The sequence below is a fragment of the Mustela erminea genome, chromosome 1, assembly GCF_009829155.1.
Source record: "Mustela erminea isolate mMusErm1 chromosome 1, mMusErm1.Pri, whole genome shotgun sequence".
NCBI classification, from domain to species: domain Eukaryota; kingdom Metazoa; phylum Chordata; class Mammalia; order Carnivora; family Mustelidae; genus Mustela; species Mustela erminea.
The window spans coordinates 87,578,962-87,596,514 of record NC_045614.1 but is presented as its reverse complement, the minus strand read 5'-3'; the positions used below and the strand labels follow the sequence as shown (position 1 = coordinate 87,596,514).

The 17,553-nt window shown below is 39.1% G+C and overlaps 1 protein-coding gene across 6 annotated transcripts in view; it reads right to left on the bottom strand.

Annotated features, from left to right (window-relative positions):
• ANKRD28 (ankyrin repeat domain 28) overlaps nt 1–16,844 on the bottom strand; it is a 205,317-nt gene extending 188,473 nt beyond the window's left edge. For 2 of the 6 annotated variants that reach the window (XM_032332459.1, XM_032332505.1), the window contains exons 1-2: nt 16,735–16,844; nt 5,718–5,825 (exon numbers count right to left, since the gene is read on the bottom strand). In XM_032332459.1, the coding sequence (XP_032188350.1) occupies nt 5,718–5,719 (2 nt within the window). In that variant the 5' untranslated portion in view covers nt 5,720–5,825; nt 16,735–16,844. Of the gene's footprint in view, nt 1–5,717; nt 5,826–16,406; nt 16,491–16,734 lie in introns of those variants that run through there. The other 4 variants (XM_032332487.1, XM_032332466.1, XM_032332477.1 and 1 more) reach the window with 4 other exon arrangements.
• Nucleotides 16,845–17,553: the final 709 nt, after the last annotated feature.

Genomic DNA, 17,553 nt, shown 5'->3' with positions numbered 1-17,553 from the left:
CTGGCAGAGAACTGGACTTTCCTATGATGTGAGCCATAGGTGTCTTTCATTATGTTAATAAGGCAACTTTGGGAAACTGCCTAAAAATAACCAACTAGAGTGATCACAGGGTTGAAACTTTCAGTCCCACCCTCATCCCCACTCCTAGGCCTGATTTCTGGGGAGTAAAGAGGGGCTGGGGTTCAATCAGCAACAATCAATGATTTAATCAATCGTGCCTATATAATGAAGCCTCCACAAAAACCCAAAAGGAAGGGGTTCAGACAGCTTAGCTTCTAGGTTGGTGAACACATGAAGATCTGGGGAAAGTGGCACACCCACAGAGCACAGAGGCTCAATGTCCCATCCTACATACCTTGCCCTATGTATCTCTTCCATTTGGCCATTCCTTAGTTGTAGCCTTTTGTACTAAACCAGTAATCTAGTTAACAGAAAGTTTCTTTGCGTTCTATGAATTATTTGGGAACTTCTCATTTATAGCCAGTCAGTCAAAAGCACCTGGACCTGCAAGGGTAGGGAAAGGAGGGAGGACAGTCTCCTAGGACTAAGCCCTTAACCTGTGGGATCTGATGCTATCGCCAGGTCAACTGTGTCAAAATTAAGTTGAACTGTAGAACAGCTGTTAGGTGTAGAAGTATGATGAGTGTGGTAGGAATGTGTCAATAAGAGAGCAACACATAGGAGGAGAATCGAGGTTTTTCCAAAATAGGTTATCTTTTTGGGTAACAGAAATGTTCTAAAACTGGAGGGTGGTGCTGAGTACAAAATTCCTTAAATTTACTAAAATAATTGGCTTGTGCTCTTAAAACAGAGTAATTTTATAATGTGTAAATTACACCTTAATAAACTGTTAAAGAAAAAAAAGGAGCTACTTGTCTAACCAATTGAAAGCTCCCTGAATCCAACTTGAAAGGTCTATACAGGATCCTTATTGTAGACAATACAATGGAAAATGACTAAATTATAGCTGGAGAGAACTGAATTGGGTAAAAAGGAAGATTTTCTGACAGGGTGGCATAGGAATGTGGAACCAATGAAAACTATACAGACTGAGCACATTTTAGAATCAATGTGGTTCAGAAAGATGACTACCTGAAGGGTGGGTTAGATTTCTGTCTCCCAGGATAATAAAAAAAGGATACATTTTTTAGAAAATGTTACATATAGGGGCACCTGGGTGGCTCAGGCAGTTAAGCAGCTGCCTTAGGCTCAAGTCATGATCCTGGGCTCCTGGGGATTGAGCCCTGCATGGGGGCTCCCTGCTCAGTGGGGAGTATGCTTCTCCCTCTCCCTCTGCCTGCTGCTCCCCCTGTTGTGCTCTTGATCAAAGAAATAAATAAATGAAATCTTTAAAAAAATATATTACATATACCTAGCCTTAACACAGAACAATGAAAAGGAAAATGTTTTCACTATCGTAATAAAAAAATTCAACTCAAACAACCCTGATTTAGTACTTCACACTGAAGTAAGCAGTATTTTAAAAGTTACATTGCAATATATGGCATACCCAAACAGAAATAAGCTTTGTTAAGGTTGAATCCTGCAGTGGGTGTTGCTTATCTGGTTTTTGCCCACTGTGAGTATTAGAATCTTGATTAATAGGTAGTGTTCCTCCAGGCACCAATATATAACAATATATGAGATAAGTGTAACAATATGAAAAAATAAAAATAAGAAATAATACATCTAAATCTCAGATGAAGGTATGATTAGGATTACAGCAGAAAAATGCTCTAAGAAAAAAAGTATATTCATTTCTCTCAGTCAAAATAAGGAAAAAAAGATAACAGGAATAAAGCAAAGTGTACAATAAATAATTTGCAGTAAGGAAAGAGATCAATAAGAAAGATTACATGGGTAGGCAGACTTCTCTTTTTTTAGTAAATTAGGAGACACAACTACATGTTAAAATGGAGAAGGTAGAAATTAAATATTAATGGGTACAGAAAAGGAATGGTAAGGATCAAACAGACTTGAAGGTGCAGCCGAAGTTAGACATCAGAAAACTGGAATATATTCAACTTGGTTTCATTACTTCCTTAACCAATTTTTTAGTGGTCCCAGAGCTGAAACAAGAGAATAAATATTGTAGAAGTAATCTATAGGTTGACTGAAAAGTCAAGGGAATACAGGAGTTTAAATTGTTTGGATAAGTGAGCATTTATTGAGCAACTACTACATACTAGACACTTTTTTCAACATTCTCACAATTCCCACAATTCAATGAAGATATCCCCAAGCCCATTTTATTTTATTCAGAAAGTAGAAACAACCCAATATAGCAATAAAAAGAAATGAAGTTCTGACACATAACTACAGTATGAATAAAACTCTAAAACCTTTTAAATGAAAGAAGTCAGTCATAAGAGATTACATATTTTATGATTCCATTTACATGAAGTGTCCAGAATAAGCAAATGCACAGAAACAGAAAGCAGATTAGTGGATGCCTAGATTAGGCTGAGGGAAAGGTGGGCCAGGGGAGACTAAAAAGGAATAGGGTGACTGCTGGTTATAGGGCTTCTTTCTGAAGTGACCAAAAAACTAATGAGCCAGAATTAAAAGTACATACTCCACCATTTCAGACATTTAATTATCATAATTGTTTGCCATATCCATGTTTGGTGACATTCACTATTATTTACTTCACATTTTTATTTAAGTCATTTGCTTCTCTTGCCTGACAAAGCTGCAAGAAAGAATGGAGCTATAAGGAGCTATAAGCTGAAAGGGTAGTGTTAGGGGTAAAGACAAGAGTAGAAAACAGATAGGATATAAAACTGACATAATGGCACTAAGGGAAGGAACAGCAGGGAAAGTTCCCACTGAGAAACAAAGCTTGCTGAAAAAAGGGTCCAGCCTAAGAAAGGTGTGGGAGTGGGAAAATGGACAAGTTTCAAGAGGCAGAACACTAAGATGAAAGGGAAGAGACTGTGTGTAAGATAGGCATTGAGGGGCAAGAGATTGGGTCAAAAGGAGTAAAAAAAAAAAAAAAAAAAGGTGACGGCAGAAAACACATGAAAGAAAGTTGAAAGACGGTAGAGATGGGTGATGGCTGAGGGGAAGAGAGAGGGTGTTAAATAGGACGAAATGAAACCCACAGAATGGTAAAAAGGAAAGGCTGCAATGAAGTGAGCCAGGAGACTCTTGAATAGGCCAGAGGAAAGTGAGAATGAAGCAGGATACAGGTCTATACTCAGGAGTCGGGACCGGAAGCAAGGAAATATCAGTCAACATCCAGTAATCAAAGTAGACAGGTCACCCACAAAAAAAATCTCAAGAAAAACACCAGGAGTAAAAGTTGTCCCATGTTTCAGAAAACACTACCCTAGCCAGTACTGCTCAAATCAGAAAGTCAGGCTTCTCAAGAGGCCAGTTTGTGGCCAAACTATACCTAGCAGACTAGGTAAAGTAGATTCCAACACAGCAAAGCTCAGGTTCACTGTGGCTGAGGAAGTGGGAGAACCAGTAATGAAAGAAGCTGGGGTCAGAGAAAAGAAATTCCATGTTCAAAACTGTAGCTGCAAGATGCTGAAGAAACTACAAGATGAGCAGGTAAAAAGCTCGTTTGACTTCATAATAGAATCTTACAGTCCAAAAGAAGTCTTAGAAGGTAGAAATTGCTAGTGAGGAAAAGAAAACACAAATAGTTTAATTAGTGACTTTTTTTTTATTTGTTTATTTGACAGAGATCACAAGTAGGCAGAGAGGCAGGCAAAGAGAGAAGAGGAAGCAGGCTCCCCGCGGAAGCAGAGAGCCCCATGCAGGGCTAGATCCCAGAACCCTGGGATCATGACCTAAGCCAAAGGAAGAGGCTTTAACCCACTGAGCCACCCAGGCGCCCCGATTAGTGACATTTCAAAAGCAATAATTCTATAGCTAAAACATTCAGAGCTTCTAAAACCAAGAACACACCAAGACATCCAAAATAATCCATGTGTTACTAAGCATCTGTAATAGTTAAGCAGTCTGTATATCTAAGCTTAAATGAAGGTAATATATAGAAATTCAGCTTTATGGTAAAAGATAAGCTGAAGGATAATTTGTTTTACTAATAAATTCTGTATTTAAAACAATTTACCATAAGTTTCATTAAAACAGAGAAGTTGCTCATTATTAAATGAGTGCATTAACCATTATTTAACATATATACAATCTTCCAGGGCATTTCTATAGTACATCTATACTGTATTTCATTTACACCTCTTGACTAGATTCTAAATTGGGAAATACTCCAACCAGGTTCCTTCTCACTGTCCCTGCCACAGTACCAAATGAGAAGGTCTGAAAGGTTATAGTCCCTTGGCCTCATCTATTGAAATTTCTTGATTCCAGATATCTTCACTATATGAATCATTCAAGCTCTCACGGACATGCCAGTTTCTAACTACCTGCCTACACCCTGGATTAGGCTACTTATTGGATCAAACACTATACTATACTTGCTATTCTGATCTATTCACCTGGTTTCAACTCCACTGCTCATTCCTGGATGCTGCAGTTTACTTTTAGATCCCCTAAAAGCCAGCTGTTTTTAATCGTCAAGTTCAACTCCCTTTCTTCAGGATGTGGCTGTCACTTGCCTGGTTGTTTTTAGTTCTCCCAGGGACACTCTCCTCACTCTCGGCATGACCCAATGCAACAGTCTGGAACTCCACACTGACTAGCATGTAAGCTTTCAAGAAGTGGAGGAAGCCTCTCACCATTCAGAGAACTAGTCAAAACAGAAGGCTCTTGTTTACCTGTTTACACAGACACACACACACAAAATCTTTCAAAGTCCTGTGTGAATTATCTGACTTTTCCCCAATTTACACTAATAAGAATACAATACTAACAGCAGATAGGTTCTTTCTGACTTTCACCATTTCTAATCCAAAAGTTCCCTCAAAAGGAAAAATGAAAACATGTAATATTTATTTAAAAATAAAACAAAACAAAAAACAACAAAAAACCTTAGTTAACAAAAGGAAAAGTTTAACAATATGATCTGTATCAGGACTAAGATCTGCAGTTCCCCTACATAAAGCATTCTCTTCTTTCTTGGTGGTAGATGTTAAGAAAAAATACGCACTAAAACAAAATACCCACATGTAACACAAATCTACCAAAAACGCACTTGTATTTTTTTCTCCTCTAAAAGGATATTTTACACAGGCTGTATACAGCTCTTATCCACCGAGGAGGAGAGAGCACAAGATTACAAATGAAGATGGGTTAAAAAAAAATCCCATTAAAATAAACTTCAAGGATCCCCAACTCCACCATTGGGTTCAATCAGCCATTTCTCTCCTCATGCTTTCAAAGCATATGTAAGATACTTGCCTTATCTAATTCCATCTTATCCCATACTAGAAGACAGAGGCAATGTTTTATACACATGTGTATCCCTAGTATCAAGGACCAGCTGGTATCAGGCATACAAATGTTTGTATTATAATAAAATAATCAGGATGTTAATTATAATAATTTCCATGAAAATTTTTACAAAGAAAACACAATATTTATGTATAAGGCCTGAAGTTAACAGCTAAAGACTAACTTACCATATAAATGAGTTTTAAAATATAAAATAGTACAAACCAAGGACAATGGATCCCAAAACAGATTCTGGATAATAAACTAAGGAGTTATATAGATTAAAGTAACAATGGATGTTATAATAGATAAATCCCAAAGTGTGACATAATAGTTTATTTTTATTTCATGCTTACATGAAGTCCAAAAATCCATGTTAATGATCAGCTGTGGGCATGAAGAGGCTGGAGATGACCCAGGCTGACAGAAGTTCAGCTCTCTTGGACCCATCATTTCCAAAGTTGCTTTGGCAGACAACACCCAGCCAGCAGGAGAGAGGAGAAGAGAGAAGAGAGGATTGTTCAAGGAAAGTTTGCATTTGCCAGGGGTGAAGAAACACTCAACACTTCTGCTTAATTTCCTATGGCCGGATCTCAATCATATGGCCATTCCCAAATCCAAGAGAGGCTGGAATATATAAGTCAGTTGGGATCCAAGAAAAAAGTAAACAGGCTTCGTGAAGAGCAAACCACTCTTTACCTTAAAAGGTATTAAAATACAGATTCTGGGACACTACCCCAGGTGATCCTCATCCAGCATGTCTAACAGGACTCCAAAATCCTATATTAAAGCCGGCCAACGGATATCGATGTATGCCCAACTTGGGAATTATTGGCAAAGGAAGTAAAGAAATTGGGGCAAATAGGAAAAACATCTCCATGGGAAGTTTACAACAATGTGCTAGAGAAAAAGAAAGCTAAAAGGTGATGAAAAAACTGAGCCTTTGTGTCTAGGAGAACATAACATAGGTACAACTTGGGAAATTCTTCCCTCCTCTGGTCTATGAATAGTCTACCCTGACTCTCTTCCTAACTCTGGTAGCTTCACAGGCTTCCTTTCCTCCACTCACTCCATATTCTCCACTATATTCTCCTTAGCCATGAACTTTTCTCATTAAAGACCTCATTCACCTCAATTACCAGCAAAAACACTTTTCTCTGAACCCAGCCTCTCATTTAACTGCCTCCTATAACTGTCCCACTAGGACTGCAATATATCCAAAACGGAATTAATCTCACCCTCATGCCAACTGCTTGCATGCCCTATCCACACAGGCCCCTAGTCAAAACCCTATAAATCAATGACAAATTGTACTCCATAATTAAAAGTTTTGCCCTTCAAAAATAACTAGCAAGAAAGAAGAAATGGGAGATATATTTGTAAAACACGTATTTGATAAGGAACTGGTAGCTAAAATATCTAAAGCACTACAACCCAATAATAAAAAGACAATTAGCCCAATTTTTTTAAATGGGCAAAAGATCTGATGAAAAGATGCCCAACATTATTAGCCATTGGGAAATGCAAATCAAAACCACAAGCAGATACCACTTCACACATACTAGGATGACAGTAATGGAAAAAAAGATAATAGTAAGTGTTAACAAACTCTCATGTACTGCTGGTGGGATATGAAGTGGTACAGCCACTCTGGAAAATGGACTAACAGTTCGTTAAAATTAAGGCTAAATACAGAGTTTCTGTATGACCCAACTAGTCCACTCCTACCCAAGAGAAATGAAAACTTATGCCTACACAAAAACTTGTACACAAATGTTCGTAGCAGTATTATTCCTACTAGCCAAAAAGCAAAAATAATCCAAACACCTATCAACTGTTGAATGGACAGATAAAATGTGGTATGATTCAATGTAATACTACATTATCCGGCAGTAAGAATATTGATACATGCTACAGTACAGATGAGCCTTTCAAACATGCTACATAAAATATGTGACAAATATATAGAAACAAAAAGTAATTAGTACTTGTTTAGGGCTAGGAATGATGGGGGTTTGAGGGAATAATGGCTTAGGGGTAAGAAGTTTCTTTTCAGCATTATAAAATGATCTAAAATTGACTGAGGTGATACTTACACAGCTCTGTGAATATACTAAAAATCACTGAACTGTATAATTTAAATTGATGTGTGAATTATATTACAGCAAAGCTATTTAAAAAAGAAAAAGCTATCAAACTTTTTAATACAGAAACTGATACAAGAGAAAAGGCTGCCACTCCAGACTAATTTACACTTATAAGATACAAAAGTTTGGGGACAGGGGTTTGGTACCTTAGGTAAAAAGAAATAAAGCTAAATGTAGTACTGAAGCATAATAACTCTCTAGGTGCTGGAACAAGTAAATGTTTCATAAGCAACTGCTTCCTGATTTTCCTCAACTGTCCCATACTGTATGTTTTAACATTATCTGCGGCCGCAAATCCTTAAGAGTAGAAAAGATATACCTTTAAGCTTATAATAAATTTAAATAAACCATCACCAATTAAGAATTTGAACTTAAATTTACTAGGCAAAAGTGAACTTTCCACTAAAGCTGTGGGAGTAGTAATTCTATTCAGACTTAGTTTTGCATGGCAATTAGTATACACACAGAAGAATCCTTTTTGAAAAATCAGTAGCACAGGGGCGCCTGGGTGGCTCAGTGGGTTAAAGCCTCTGCCTTCGGCTCAGGTCATGATCTCAGGGTCCTGGGATCGAGCCCCTCATCGGGCTTTCTGCTCAGCGGGGAGCCTGCTTCCCCTCTCCCTCTCTGCCTGCCTCTCTGCCTACTTGTGATCTCTCTCTCTGTCAAATAAATAAATAAAATCTTAAAAAAAAAATCAGTAGCACATAAGGAAGGTGGATAAATCACTTAACTAAGAACTGGGACTAGGGAGTAGCAGCAGAAATTAAATTTAAAGTATTTGAGAACTTTAATCATCATATGTGCGATGTACTGTTACACTTTAAAACATTACTAGTTTAAGTAACTGAATATTTCATTAATTTTTGCTTTGAATGAAAAGTACTGTATAACTCTGTGATTCAGTATCACTGTGTGTGTTTAATGTGAATTATCCATAGACTACATTGTCCAGAACAAAAAGACTTAACCCTCAACTATTCTCTCCAGGCACAAAACTTCCTCCAGGAGCAACTCACTTTAACCCAGGTAGAGTGCATTCACTGAATATAAATTTTACACTAGACTGGAAAATAAAAAGGGAAAAAGATAAAATGCTGGAAAACCTAATATAATCCAAGTCTAACTACTTGAATTATCAATGTTTAACTATTTTTTCATATTTAATTTACCCTAGTGGGACTATGCAGCAAAAAAAAAAAATTGTCAACTGCCATATAAATAAAGGACACTCTCAGTTGTACACTTAAGTGAGCCATTAACACAGCTATGAGGATCCTTTAAAGATGCACTCATTTCCATTCAAACTCCTGCTTAGTACTTAATGTACTTGACTTGCACTAAAATGTTTTACATCTGTTCTGAATTATAGCAGTAGCCCCCTAACTGGTCTCCAGTGTTCCTGTTGTTTGTCTTCTGTAATTCACTCTTCTAAAACCTATAATATAGCAGTTATTTAACTTTTGGGTGTCATGGACTCCTCAGAAGATCTAACAGATGTTACGAAGTCTCTTAAGTAGATGTATGCACATTCCTCCAAAAAAGCACTTCACAGACCCTAGATCAAGTAACTCATCTGTAACAACTTCCCAACACCTTCCAGTCAAAGTACAAACTTCCTAGCCTTATATTCAAAGTACTTCATAATGTAGTCACTGTTAATTGAGCTAATCTATCTCCTATACTTTCCAACTACACATACCAATAAGGTTTATCTCCTCACTGCAGCACAGATATACCATTCTCTTTGTTTTGGCTTCCTTTTTATTTCTTTCTTGTTGCTTTCCTACACAACTGTTTGCTTTCAACAAATCCTTCCTAAAAAAAAAAAAAAAAAAAAAAAACCCTTCCTGTGAACCTCCAACTATCTCCCCTGCCATGAAGTTTCCCTCTGCCTACAATCATATCATCTATTCCTTTCTGAATTGTGAAGTATGTTATACACATTTTTTATGTTCTACATCTTTACATGTTCTACACTGTATTATACAAGGCACAAAAAGAAATCAGTAAACACAAGACACACTTATTTTTTAACTATGTTAGATACATTTCTAAATAATACACTCCATATGTTTTTCTTCAACCTCTATAAACCTTTTCAGGTGAGTGTATCAGATACTGTGCCTTTATGTATCTTTTGTCTTTTCCTAACCAATAAGATTTTTAAGGACAGAGATAGTGACTACTGTACCCTTGTGCGTCCCACAGCCTCCAACAGAAAGCAAGGCAACACTTAATATAGAATACCTGAATATCCGAGCATAAATGTTTTTCAGGCATTCTGTATATTCTGTATTCCTAATTATAAGATTTTTCAAGGATCACTTATTGTTTTTCTACTGAAAAGTCAAATAATGCTCTAACCTTAATGGATACTTGATCAAGTGAGAGCTAACTATCCAAAATAGCAGTCAAATTATTCTCATTCATTCAATAATTACTTACTGATATATGCCAAAACTGTTCCAAAAAAAAAAAAAAATCAACCTTCAACTTATCAAAACCTTTACCTAATAACCATTAACCCAGAAGAGAACACAAAGACAGCTCCTACACACAAAAAAAGTAACCTAGATGTAAAAACTACTATCCTTGGGGTGCCTGGGTGACTCAGTGGTTTGAAGCCTTTGCCTTCGGCTCAGGACATGATCTCTGGGTCCTGGGATTGAGCCCCGCATCAGGCTCACTTCCTCCTCCTCTCTCTGCCTGCCTCTCTGCCTACTTGTGATCTGTCAAATAAATAAATAAAATATTAAAAAAAAAAAACTACTATCCTCTAGTACTACTGCAAACAAAGTCTAGCTCCAGTTTTAAAACCAACTCAGAAAATAGAAACAGACATCCCAGATTATAGATTTGCATATAAAAAGCAATAAAAACAGCATAAAAGTGTAGGAAATTTCTTTAGAAGAAACAAACATGATATAAAGTTTATAAATTAACTGATTCATGCTACATGAATGGATGAACCTTAAGATTACATTAAGTGAAAGAAGACACAAAAAGTCACATACTGTAGAATTACATTTATATCATTATCCAGAACAGGCAAATTCACAGAGACAGAGATTAGTGCTCACCAGGGACTCGGAGGGGGAAGGGGTGGGGACTGGGGGAAATGGGGAGTGACGCCATTTGCTTTTTGAAAGGACAGAAATGTTTTGGAATCACATAGCGGTAATGGTTGTACAACTTTGTGAATATACCAAAAACTACTGAATTGCACACATTTCTGGAGATGTTATTTATTGAATTTTTTTTTAATTGAAGTGTCGATGACACACAATGTTACACTGGTTTCAGGTATACAACATAGCACTTCAACAACTCATTATGCTACTATCACAAGTGTAGCTACCATCTGTCACCATATACTGCTATTATACTACCACTGTCTATATTCCTTATGCTGAAACAAAATCCCTATAATTTATTCCATAACTGGAAGCTTGTACCCTTTCTTCATCCCTGTTTGCCCATCCCCCCCCACATCTCCCCTCAGGCAACAACCAGTTACTTATGGGACTGTCTCAGCTCTTTTTGTTTTTTCTTAAGAAGTCACATGTAAATGAAATCATACAGTATTTGTCTTTTGCTGACTTATTTTACTTAGCATAGTGACCTCTAAGATATAACCATGTTGCAGTAAATGGCAAGATCATCTTTTTCGTGACTGACTAATATTCCTCTCTGTGTGCAACATCTTTATCCATCTACTGATAAATACTTGCATTGCTTCCAAATCTTGGCTACTGTAAATAATGCTTCAATAAATATGGAGGTGCAGATCCCCTTTTGAATTACCGTTTTTTTCTTTAGGTAAACATCCAATAGCATTACCGGATGCTATGGTTTTTCTATTTTTAATTTTTTGATGAACCTCTATATTGTTTCCCAAGTTGCTGCACCCATTTGCATTCCCACCAACAGTGCACCAGGGTTCCTTTTTTTCCACATCCTCACCAATAACTGTTATTTCTTCTCCTTTTGATTTTAGCCACTCTGAGAGGTGTTAGCTGATAGCTCACGTTTTTTTATTTGTATTTCCCTGATGATAAGTGTTGTTGAGCATCTTTCCATGTCTGCTGGCCATCTTATTTGGAAAAATGTATTATTTGGAAAACTGTCCTCTGTCCATTTTTTAATCAGATTATTATCCCCCCCACCAGTGCCGAGTTCTATAAATTCTTCATATATTTTAGATATTAACTCCTTACCAGATATATCACTTGAAAATATCTTCTCCCACTCAGTAGGTTGCTTTTTTGTTTCGTCCATGGACTTCCTTCACAGTGCAAAGCTTTCTATTTTGGTGTAATCCTTATTGTTTACTTTTTGTAAACAATTTTTACTTTTTTTGTTTTTTAAATTTTTACTTTTTTTGTTTCTCCTGCTTGCGGAACACATTTAGAAAAATGCTGCCAAGGTCAATGTCAAAGATACTACTGTCTATATTTTCTTCTAGTTTTATGGTTTCAGGTCTTACATTTAGGTCTTTAATCTACTGAGTTTATTTGGTGTATTGTGTTAGAAAGTGGTCCAGTTTACTCTTTTGCATGTAGTTATCTAGTTTTTCCAGCACTATTTACTATATTGCATGTAGTTATCTAGTTTTCCAGTACCACTTAATTACTAAAGACTGTCTTTTCCCCATTGTATATTCCTTCCTCCTTTGTCATAGGTTAACTGACCAAATAAACATGTATTTGTTTTCTTTTTTCTGGGCTCTTTATTCTATTCCATTAATCTATATATCTACTTTTGTGCCCGTACTATACTGTTTTGATTATTACAGCTCTGTAGTATATCTTGAAATCTGGGATTGTGATACCTCTAGCTTTGTTCTTTCTCACATTAGCTTTGACTTGAATTGTACACTTTTACGGTATATAAATTGTATCTCAATTTTTTATATCTCAATTTTCCTAACTTTAAAACCATTTTTGACTACTTTATATGAAAGAAAACTGTTCTTTTAAGATAGGAATCTTGGGGCACCTAGGTGGCTCAGTCAGGCGCCTAACTTTGGCTCAGGATCGTGAGATCGAGCCCTCTTTTGAGCTCAGCTGGGAGTCTGGTTGAGATTCTTTCCCTCTGTGCCTCCTCCCACTCAAGTGTGAGTTCTCACTCTCTCTCTCAAATAAATAAATCTCTTAAAAAATAAATAAAATAGAAATCTTATTTTGTAGTTCATTTTCTGAAGATAAGCTAAACTTGTGATTACAAACCGGTCCTCTGCTCACCCCTATGTAAAACTACAGCTTTAAATTTTTATCAATGGTTAACTACCAACTTGCCAACATTTATAGAGAGATTTCTCATAAATATCTGGATCTCTAACTACCTAAAGAAAACTGGAGTTCTAAAAATACTAGGCACACCTGCAGAGCACCAATATCCTGGAGCTAAGCAGTAACTAACATACCTGCTCCTATCAGCATGATCTCCATCACTCCCTACTGTCTTCTAGATACTAAAGCCAAGTACCAATTGCCATTTAGCTTTCCAGTTGTGAGTTTGTTACCTTACACATCCTGAACAGTCTTTTCTTTCTTATCAGGGTATACTATGAATCACTGCTGATAAATTAAAATATAATTATGCAACTGGCCAAAAGGTACAAATTTCCAACTATAAATGTAAGTTCCAGGGATCTAATGTACAGCATGGTAACAATAATTAATAATACTGTGTTTCATATATGTGTGTGTGTGTGTGTGTGTGTATATATATTTCAAAGTTGTTAAAGTAGATCTTAAATGTTATCTACACACACACACACACACACACATACACACACACAGTAATTGTGTGAAGGGATGGTAGTGTCAACTAGCCCATTTTTTTTTTTAAGATTTATTTATTTTAGAGTTAGAGAGAGAGCAAGCCTGCATGCAGGTGAGCAGGGGAAGGAGCTGAGGGAGAGGGATAAGAAGACTATGCACTGAGCACAGAGACTGATGTGGGGCTCAGTCCCACGAGCCTGAGATCATGACCTGACCAAAATCAAGAGTCAGACACTTAACCAACTAAACCAACCTGACTAAACCACCCACGCACCCCTGTAGTGTCAACTAATCTCATTGTGGTAATCATTTTGCTTTATATACATGTATGATATCATCACACTGTATACCTTATATATCAATAATCTCAATAAAACTAAAAATAGAATTTTTAAAATTTAAATGTGATCATACAATTACATTTTTACTAACTGTAAAGATAAAAATCTGCATGTGATACCTATTGAATAAAATCCTCCAACTGTCAGAGATTCAGGCTGCATAAACACTGTAATGGGAGGGGCCGAAATCAAGGGAAAGGTTCATGTTTCTAGTCCTACAAACAGAAAAATAATTTTCACCTCAATTACAATTAAAAGTTATTTTCACCTATTAACAAAAGTAGGGGAGCCTGGGTGGCTCAGTCGTTAAGTATCTGCCTTCGGCTCAGGTCACAATCCCAGGGTCCTGGGTTTGAGCCCCGCATCGGACTCCCTGCTCAGCAGGAAGCCTGCTTCTCCCTCTCCCACTCCTCCTGCTTGTGTTCTCTCTTTGGCTGTGTCTCTGTCAAATAAATAAAATCCTTAAAAAAAAAAAAAAAAGTAGTGCACTAGTCTGAGTCCTTGTCCATGTATCCTCAAGTTTACAGGTGACATTTCACATATTACTACTATACTGAATATTAATAGATACCACATAAAACCAGAGAAGCATCACAATTACTTCATAATTCCGATTCATGAATGCAAAGGTGCAATTAGATTTTATGTTCAACTGAAAACTCAATCCTATTCTTACCCCAGTATTAGGTGTTGTCACAGAAAGGGGGAAAGCTGTATTATCCAGATTACTTGTTGGATATGATATCAAATTGGTTTACTCACTGATTTCATATTTTATCTAGAACCCACCTGACACATACACAAAGACCAACTCCTACCCATTAATAGGTTCTACATATTAGGCTGCATTTACAGAGCTATAAAGAAAACAAAACACAAGATGAATATGGCAATAACAGAAAAAAGTAGCTTGAACTATAACCTATTCCAAGTGTAAATGCAGACTGAGTTAAATGCTACATCAAGAACCTTCCAGCTTTAAAATTCTGTGTATTTATCCACATTTTCTCTTCCTTTCTGCCAGATAAAATAACTCACCTAGCAGAACTGCTTTTCCTATAGATAGGAAAGGTTAAAATACTATTTGTATTGCATTTCATTTTTATCATCATTTCTAATAGTCAATAAAATATCAACATACAAGATAACATCTAAAAGCAGCTATTCCCTTTGAAATAGACAAACCAAACTCATTTCTCAAAGTCTTCCAAAAGAGAGACCAGATGAGTCCATTACTTAGTAGTTCAGAAGTAAACTTCAATGTTCCTCCCTCTCTGAGCCATGCCTCTCAACTTGCCCAAGTATCCTTAAGTTTACAGGTGACATTTTACATTATCATCGCAACCACTGAGTATCAATAGATATTATATAAAATTGGAGTAGCCTCACAATTCCTTTATAATTGCAATTCCTAAATACACAAATGCAAAAGTGCAATTGGATTTTATGTCCAATTGAAACCATAATCTTGCTTCTGCTTAAACTTGATGGTGAATAAAAAGGGATGGTCTCCAAAAAGTTCACCAAATTCCTAATGCACACTATGATCCAAATTGCAAAAATAACTTTTTCAAAAGTGTAGGACTAGAAACAAAACAAAAATCAATCATTACCTCAACTATTACTAATGGAAGCACAAAGTGCCATTAGACTGATAAAGATTAAAGATTCCAGATCTTGAGTTTTACACCTTTAAAAATATGTGAGTTGACTATATAGAAATTAGCAGGAATTAGTTGTGTTACATGTTGTTTTTTTAACAGTCCTGTCCCATAGAACTTTCTGATGATAAAAATGTTCCGTATTTGTGCTGTCCAATTCCATAGTCAATAACCACATGTGGCTACTGAGCACTTTTATTTGATTTTAATTATTAAAATTTAAGTTGCCACATGTAGGCTAGTGGCTATGATTTTGAACAATGCGGTTCTATTATCTAAAATACAATGTACAAACTTCACTGAACAGTAGAGATTTTCAAAGTATCATGCCTGAGGATGTTAACACCAGCTAAAACCTTCCTGATAACTAATGATACATAAATTAAGCCAACGGCCTAAACAGAAAATGAAATTCACTTATGAAATAGGAACTGATGATACCAAGATTCAGAATTTAAGGCACAACAGTCACTAAGAGACGATATTAAAGATATCTCAATTTCCCCCCATTGTTTTCACAAAAGGAGTACTCACTTTAAGAATAGTTTCCCAATATATGCAAGTTACTTCCCCTTCAAAGCTGCCTAATATCTTATGTACAAAACAAAACAAATGGCAAAAATAAATTCTCAGCACTATTACGTCTACTGCCACTCGGCAAATTTCACACGTTCATTTCCCTTTCCTTAAAGAAGAGATACAAATGTTTAGAAGCCTCTGCATCGCCTGAAAGTCTTTTTATCCATCTTTCCACATATTCAGAGGTACAAATCATTCTGATACAGCTGTGATTTCGTCCCCAGACAAAATTATTTTCCGTCCAAATCAGTCACTACTCTTTTCAGCACTTCAGGTATTCTTTGACCAGCTCTTGCTAAGTCAAGAAAAGTAACCAAGATGGTGCACAAGACGTCAAAAGAAAACAAGTCTGGGAACTTGCAGGCTGAATAACTAGTCTCGAAGCAGAATCTGCCGCCTTTTACCCCAAGACAGTGTGCCTGCAACTAACCAGGGAAGCAAACAGGCGCGCAAGGTCGTGACCTAAGGTCACGGCCGCCAGCACGGCTCCCGCCCCGCAGCGAGAAGCCACCTGTTAGGCCCGAGCCTCACCTGGTAGGAGAGGAGGCGCATACCCGGCAGTGAGACGGACGCCGACGCCGAGGCGGCCAGCAAGGGACCCGCCCCTCACGCGGCGGCGACCGGAGACCGCGGCGAGCCCCCCAGCTGCACGTGGGCTTCACACGGCCGGTGCTCAGCTGACAGGCGGGTCGGCCGCGGTCCCCGGCCCGGTCTCCGCGCGCCAGTCCCCGGGGCGGCACCCCGCCTCCCTCGCACCCACCCAGCCGGGCGGGAGTCCAGGCGGCCCACACCGCTGGCCCGCCGCCCTCCCTTCCTTCCTCCCCCGTCGCGCGATCCCGCCCCGCCGCTCCTCACCTACCTGGTCACGGAGTTTGAGGAACGCCATGGCGGTCGCCTCGACCGCCACCCCGGCCCACCGCGTCCGCCCCCGTCGCTTCGGCCGCTGCCCGGGGTCCGCAGGTAGGCGGCCGGCTGCGCTGAAGAGTCCGCGGGCAGGGGGCGGTGCCGCCTCCCGAGCCGCCCGCCGCCGCTACCGAGAGGTGAGGAGCCCGGTCGGTCCCGCCTCCTCCTCTGAGTACTCCCCCGCCCTCTTCTTTCCTTTCTTTCTCTTTCTCTCCGCTGCCTACACACGCTGCTGCTGCCACAGCCGCCGCCGCCGCCGCCTCCTCACGCCCCCTTCCCGAAATACCCTGGCAGCCCCCGCGGCCGCGCCGTTCCAACCCGCGGCAGCGGCGGCATCCAAACTCCACTCCACAATATTACCACCACCGCCTGCCGCGATTGGCGGCCGCGCGGGGGAGAGGCCAGAGTAAGCCAAGCGCCCATTGGCCACGCCACCGCGCTCGTTCGTGCCCCCCCCATCTCCTGGGGAGGGAGGGGGCGGAGGGAAGGAAGCTGCGAGGGGTGGGCTGCGAGCTGCTGCGTGTGGGGCGGGGGAGGCGGGAGGGGAGCGGAGCCGAGCAGGGGGAGGGGTGGCCAGGTACTCCTGGGCGCGTGCCCGGGGCGCCGTGGGCGGAGCCTGGGCTGGAGGTGGGGGGCATGTGCAAGCCGGGTAACGGCCCTGGGTTCGCACGTGGAGGTGGAGTGTGGACTCTCCCCAAAGCTAGAGGAGGATGAAGGAACTGGGTGAGGGGCCGGAAGGGGCGTGAGAGGTGGGCACCTGGTGGCTGCTGCCTTC